At 24.1% G+C, this 6,919-nt stretch overlaps 2 protein-coding genes and 1 long non-coding RNA gene across 3 annotated transcripts; 2 read left to right on the top strand and 1 right to left on the bottom strand.

The window, feature by feature from the left end:
* The first annotated feature begins 145 nt into the window (after positions 1–145).
* On the top strand, positions 146–1,447 carry LOC132920742 (peptidyl-prolyl cis-trans isomerase 5). Its single transcript, XM_060983385.1, has 3 exons — positions 146–404; positions 481–873; positions 937–1,447. Exons 1-3 carry the CDS (start codon positions 273–275, stop codon positions 1,069–1,071), a joined length of 660 nt encoding a protein of 219 aa, XP_060839368.1. The 5' UTR covers positions 146–272; the 3' UTR covers positions 1,072–1,447.
* Positions 1,426–6,718, bottom strand: LOC132920741 (pentatricopeptide repeat-containing protein 2, mitochondrial-like). Its single transcript, XM_060983384.1, has 7 exons — positions 6,365–6,718; positions 5,428–5,662; positions 5,260–5,362; positions 4,997–5,191; positions 3,639–3,950; positions 1,761–1,868; positions 1,426–1,678 (listed from the first exon to the last, which is right to left on the bottom strand). Exons 1-7 carry the CDS (start codon positions 6,435–6,437, stop codon positions 1,529–1,531), a joined length of 1,176 nt encoding a protein of 391 aa, XP_060839367.1. The 5' UTR covers positions 6,438–6,718; the 3' UTR covers positions 1,426–1,528.
* LOC132920743 (uncharacterized) lies at positions 2,692–3,760 on the top strand. Its single transcript, XR_009660775.1, has 2 exons — positions 2,692–2,794; positions 3,314–3,760. It is a non-coding gene; the product is annotated as an uncharacterized LOC132920743 (long non-coding RNA).
* Positions 6,719–6,919: the final 201 nt, after the last annotated feature.

The raw sequence follows: 6,919 nt of genomic DNA on the forward strand, positions 1-6,919 counted from the left end.
CTATCGATTATTTTCCCAATAATACGAAATTGATAACAAATTTTACATTTTTATCGTTGGTACATTGTGTTTTTTGTCCACATCTACACTTCACTTCCCGTTCCCACCAATCATGTCCAATAGTAGTATACTATATAACTGTATTGTGTAGTTTACTGGTTAGTCCGACTATCTTAGTCGTCGTGTACTTGTGTTTCTCTTGTTCTTTTACTACTGTCACTGGTTAATAGTTATAATTTAGTTTTGGTACCTATTATATTTGTAAAAGTTGTATGATATCTACTTATAAAATCATGACGTTATTGAAATGGGCTATATTGCCGTTAACGGTTTTCACGATTTTTGTGGTGTACAGCCAAGCATCAGAAGACCCACAGAAGAAAGGACCTAAGGTCACTGACATTGTAAGTTAAATTGGACACGTCAATGAACTTGTGTGCACAAAGCACTTAATAAAATTATGAATTTTTCTTTTAATAGGTGTGGTTTGACATCAAAATGGGTTCAAGTGAACCTCAACGTGTGGAAATCGGAGTATTTGGTGCAACTGTACCTAAAACTGCAAAGAATTTTATTGAACTAGCAAAAAAACCAGAAGGTGAAGGATACAAGGGCAGTAAATTCCATAGAGTTATCAAAGACTTCATGATCCAAGGAGGTGATTTTACAAAAGGTGACGGCACAGGTGGTCGTAGTATTTTTGGTGAAAAGTTTGCAGATGAAAACTTTAAGCTGAAACATTATGGAGCTGGTTGGTTGTCTATGGCCAATGCTGGAAAAGATACCAATGGATCTCAATTTTTCATTACCACTAAACAAACTTCCTGGTTGGACGGTCGCCATGTTGTGTTTGGAAAAATAATCAAAGGAATGGTAAATATTGAAATTAATAAAATGTATTTGTTATAAAATTATTATAAATTTAATGACTTTCAGAAAACAATTAGAGCAGCTGAATCAGCAGAAACTGATTCCAGAGACAAACCAGTTGATAATATAGTAATTGTCGATAGTGGACACACCGTCGTTCCTGAGCCATACCCAGTCAGCAAAACTGATGCTACTGAATAATTATTTTTACTAATTTATATTTTTTTTAATTCGACCTATTGTTATAATAATGTTTAAATAGGCCCTCAATAGTAAAGTAAATAATTGTTATTTATATGGAACTGAAAAGCAATCACCTACTTATTAATTAAAAATTTATGTTTTTATGTTAAATTCCATTTTTGTGAACATACCTTATAGATCATAACACGAACAAAACTAAAATATTTTTTGTATCAACCTATAATTCATTTCAATGTGGTAATTTTTTTTTTTATTTAACAAATTTTGTATGTAATATTATATTATAATATGTAATTAAATGTCCATGTATCTTTATAAGTATAAAATGAACAAATTGTTTATATTTCAATAAAAAAAAAATAACTAAACTTTATTTTATTTTTTTATCATTACATAAACAATACATTATTATTCTACAAAAAATAGTTTATGATTTACATAAATGTAATTCAAGTTACAACAAATCACTAATACCCGGACGTCTAAATTCTCGTTTTTTAAATGGTCTGCCTGATTGGTAGCTTGCACCGACTACTGATTCTCTGTTGTTTGTATCTGATCTATCGATCATTTTAATTTCTGAACACAAAAGCGAATCAAGTGTCTAGAGAATAAAAATAAAATGATAATTATTGTGCATTTTTAAAAATATGTTATTTGTGTAAGAATAATATTCTATTACTTACAGTCTCACTAATCATATTTAACTCTTCTAGTTGGTTTAATATTCTATCCAACTCCAATGATACTTCTTTATCATTATGTTTTTCAGCAGCAGATTTTACTAAATTTATCTAAAATAATAAAAATAACTATTAATTTATTTTAACATGAATATTTTTTTTGATAAAAATTGATATAACAAAAGTATACTAATTATTTATATTATAACATTTAATTATTATACATTTTTGATTTTAAAATAAATGGAAGTTTGATTGACAAATTCCATTAGTGAAATACCCTCATAATCAATTAAAATTACAAAACTATTTAAGTATTTTTCAAGGATAATTTAAAAAATGTAAAATTAACAATCAGAATTTAAATAAATTCAAGACTATAATGAATTAAAAAACATTGACAAAATTAATACAACAAAAAAACATTATAATTTGAATAAAATGTTATTTCATAGCTATAATAATTTTTTACGAACTATTAAAATGCATTTAGATGTAACTTAAATTAAGTTGTTTAGTTCAAGTTTCTTTTGTATAAGTACATCAATTTAGAAATTAAATTTATCTCAATTGAACATTTTATTTATTTGATAATAAAAGGTCAATTTAATAAAATAAATTTAAATAAATTTACTAATCGGTAATATTTTTTGACCTACATCACATTCAAAATCATATGATTGATACATATTAAACAACTCATAACCACTTAAATATATAGAATATTATGTAAAATCCTAATTTTCATCTGTTAATTCAATCTATTATTTAGTATATTGAGCTAAATAATAAATATGACATAGACTTTTGTAGATAGAAGAGAATAACTTTCATATATAACAAGTGATAGGTTAACTTTGGCAATTTACCATAAAGACAAAAATATACTTTTATTTAAATTTTATTTTTATTTTTAAACATACCTACCATTACATTAATAATTTTTGTTTTTTAGTGTATCTTCACTAAACTTTTATGATTTTTTTCTTAAAATGCAATCAGTTAAATTGTATAAATTAATAGTACAACCAACTAAAGTATGTATCATTAAATATTTAATTATAAAACTTAATTAAAAATTATCATTAGTGCATTATCTAATAAAAAAATGTTGTCGTAAATATATTTTATTATTAGTGAATACTGTTAATAGCTTAAGAATAAATTAGTTGTTATTATGAGCTGAGTATCATACATTTTTTTCATAATACTTTAGAACATTAAAATTCATGCCTTAGTAATATCTAATATACTATTATTATATCTACCTTATATTATTAAAATCCTTTTATCTGAATATTTTTATAGTACTAAAGAGTACTCAAAAAATGTCATATAATATACTTTATAAGTTGCAAATTCAAAATCAATTGGTACTATTAAAAGTTTTTTTCTTTTTCTTTATAGTTTCTATAATTATAAAGAAAAATTATTAAAATGTTTTTAAGGAAATGTTAGAAAATATGTTTATACAAGTTTGCTTTATTATTAGTTATATTATCAAAATATATAATACAATATATCACTCACTAAACTAACTATATTTTGACATTTAGGATCTAGAAAAAAGGGAAAAATGATCAATGATCATCAGATGGTACTCATATACTTCATTATACAAATAAAAAAAGATATTTATAATTATTATTTTAAAATAGTACCAATTATTTAACTGTCTGCACTAATTTTCTAAGACAATTTTATTATTTCTAAAAAAATGTTATTAAAACTACATTTAATTGTAATTTATTAAAAAAAATTTTTAAAGACATTAATTTATTTTTTTTATTTAATAAATATTTAATTCAATTTATTATTATCAAAACAAATATAAGTAATAGTAATTTATCAAAAATTGAAAGCTGTGATAAAAATACTTACCACATCTCTACAATAAGTCTGTTTTACAATAGGGCCACCAGACATTGGTTGATCTACTGACAATACACTTCTAAGAAGAGGCAAAGCATCAAAAATTCGGCCTAAATCACACAATGCTACCACTTTTATATTACGGAGTGTCACATATGCTTGATTTCGCACTGATGTTATTACTTCAAGAGCAATATGAGGACTATTTTGATTGATTGCATTAGCAGCAAAAAAAGTTATTGTTTTTCTAATTGGATTATGGCCAGCTTCTTGTTGGTCACTCCACAATTTACAAGCATACTCAAAACTTTCAGTTGTATTCTAAAACATAATAAGAAATCATTAACAATCTGTTTTATATAATCATTTTAATCATCATTATTATTAACTAAAACATTGAAATATAAATCATAGTTATTAAAATAATCACTATAAGGTGTTTAAGTATATAATAGACAGATTTACTTTACTCATAAAGTATATTAATTTTAAAATATTATATTCATATAATGTATGACCTACAACATTGCTGGATATGATCTACCAGCATAAACGTGCAAATGAGAGGCAGAGGAAGCAGCAGCCTCAAGATTTTTCATCAGTGTTTAATATTTTCAATAATATGCATATACGAACAAAACAATAATATTGTATTATTATATACAATTTTATATTTTCTAATAATAAAACAGCTTTAGCAATGATTACCGTTTTGTTCTATGAAAATAAAGGCTCCACAACAGGTTCAAATATATACTGTAACCTCAAACATGATAATGTGATTTTAATGTTAAAAATGTGAAAGTTGTTGTGATATTTGTCGATCATGTTAGAATTTATTTTTAGGGTCACGCAAAAATTAATCGAGGTTGTAGTGAACAAATTATCAATAAGTTTTATCTATATAATTTTCTATGGAAGTCGATCATCAAAGGTGAAGTATATTTTTAGTAGATCTTGACCAAAAAAAGTATGGCCACTCCTGTTATAATATGTTTGTTATAAATATTAAATAGGTATAAAAATATAAAATGTAGATGATGATGTAATTATTAATTTCTTTTTTCTTAATGTATCTAACTTTATAGTAAAATATAAGTTAAATTTCATTTATTTCAATGAAAATTTGTGTTTCTTATTATTAGTGCTGGGTATTAACTTTAAGATCTAGCATTGTCAAATGGTAAAAAAACCAATTGTTGGCATCATTTAGATGTATTTTCATTAATCTAAATGATTAAGGTAAACAAAAACAATAGAATTTAGGAGATGAATAAGCTAAGATAATATTTACCATTTAAAAAATCCACAGTATACAGTATCAATAAATACCAAAATATAAGCACATATTAAAATAAAAATCTTACCAATTTATAACATGCAGCAAAAACTAGCATCATTACACCTTTAGGAAACTTGGCTATTTGTAATTGTCTATCCTGAATTGATTTGTATACAGTTAATATTTCATCAAACTTTCCATTTATAAATAATAAATCCATGAGTATTTGATAAGAACTTAAATGATTGAAAAATCCATCCATTTCTGGGTCATTAAACAACTAAAAAATTGTAATTAAAATAATTATAAGATATTTTTGTTTTAAAAATAATTAAATTTTAACTTTACTTGTAATGCAATATCAGGTTTATTGAGATGGTAATACATTCGCATAACAACTGGACCAAAAGTAAAATTTCCAAATCTTAATCCTTGGTTTTGCTTATTATATCTATAATTATTATAAGTTTAGTTGGAATATATAAACTTTAAATAAATTAAGGTAATAATACTTACTTTTTCATCATTTTTTCTACTAGTGTTAAATCTGCTTCATTATCACCTACCATGTGTACAATTTGTTTTAAATCTTCAGTAAAAATTAAACTATTAGACTCAGGATCTGCAAAAGAATTCATACGATCTCGAAATAACAGTTTATCTGGTTCAGAAAACTGATTTTCAATTTTTTCTCGGTAGAACTCATATTTATCCAATCCTATAGCTGCACGCTCATACAAACTACGTTTACCTAAAATAAACATGGTAAATTAAAGATTCATAGTTATATGATAAAAAACTTAAAATTTTGTTATTCAAAGTATTAATGTAATAAAATTGTATTTAGTATTTAAATTACGATTATCTTTAACTAGTTTTATACAAACGTTATTTTTAAAATAAAAGCACAAATAAAGAAATATTTAAAGTCTTGTAAACTACAAATGTGTTCATTATGTGTTTAATAAAATAATTTATAACTGACAATAATTGATTTTTATTAAGTTAATACATAACTACTATAATAGTATAATAGTCTTTGTCAATATATTGTCATAAACTCTGAATATTAGTACAAAACTAATATAATTTTAGGAAAACAAAGCAAAACTATAATGCAATTTGAATCATGAAATATGTATATGATTATATGAAAAATATGTAATGAATATTTTTGTGAACACAAATTATTCAGTCTAAAACTAAAAATTATGTTTTCTTGTAAAATCTGTACTACTGAAATGTTCTCAAATTATGAATTGATACCAAATAAAATAGGTACTTTAATTAATAATTATTAATAATTGCCTCTACAACTTATTTTTATATTTTAGAAAAGTTATCAAGATTATCCGAGAATTTGACAAATTATTTATTACAATATATATAATAATATAAGGACAGCATACTATGAAACTAACACAAATATATTTTCTGAATCATCATGACTTACATAAAACATTTTGCAGAATTTTTGTAGGACCTAATCCTTGTCTGCACAAATTGATCAGTGACTTCGAAAACATTATCGGTTTTTAATAAAAAGCTTTATAATTATAAAACGAAAAAAATAGTAAAATTCGTCAATTAATCAAATTAAGAAAAAAAAATACTTATTTAATTCATTCAAATAGGAATCAAGGAATAGAAATATAAGTATTAACCAATAAGTATATTACTAATAAAGTAATATTATTTAATTTGTTATATTATTAAAAATTAAAAACTTATTACTTAAATCTTTATATATGTATAAGTGTTAAAACTTAAAGTGTATGATATTTTATAGAAAATCAACTTCAATTTCTACCGCTATGCCGAATTGCCGAATAAAAGTTTGGGCTATTTGAGGTTAGGTCCGATATTTTATAGCTGTTATCACTAAACCACAGCCGTGTGCTGAGCCCACTGATAAAAAGTAGAAGCTCGGCTGCTCATCATTCATCAATCACTAATCAGCACTGGCAGCAATAACTAATAAGCCAGCAAAAAATTTTTGCAAAATTCT

The sequence above is a fragment of the Rhopalosiphum padi genome, chromosome 2 (genome assembly GCF_020882245.1).
Source record: "Rhopalosiphum padi isolate XX-2018 chromosome 2, ASM2088224v1, whole genome shotgun sequence".
In the NCBI taxonomy this organism is placed as follows: Eukaryota; Metazoa; Arthropoda; class Insecta; order Hemiptera; family Aphididae; genus Rhopalosiphum; species Rhopalosiphum padi.

Coding starts and splice junctions, on each gene's coding strand:
- LOC132920741 (XM_060983384.1), bottom strand. CDS start 6,437: ATGTTTTCGAAGTCACTGATCAATTTGTGCAGACAAGGATTAGGTCCT. Junction 5,192..5,259: donor AACCTGATATTGCATTACAA/GTAAAGTTAAAA, acceptor ACAATTTTTTAG/TTGTTTAATGACCCAGAAAT. Junction 1,869..3,638: donor AGACTTATTGTAGAGATGTG/GTAAGTATTTTT, acceptor TTATTATTTTAG/ATAAATTTAGTAAAATCTGC.
- LOC132920742 (XM_060983385.1), top strand. CDS start 273: ATGATATCTACTTATAAAATCATGACGTTATTGAAATGGGCTATATTG. Junction 405..480: donor GACCTAAGGTCACTGACATT/GTAAGTTAAATT, acceptor TTCTTTTAATAG/GTGTGGTTTGACATCAAAAT. Junction 874..936: donor GAAAAATAATCAAAGGAATG/GTAAATATTGAA, acceptor AATGACTTTCAG/AAAACAATTAGAGCAGCTGA.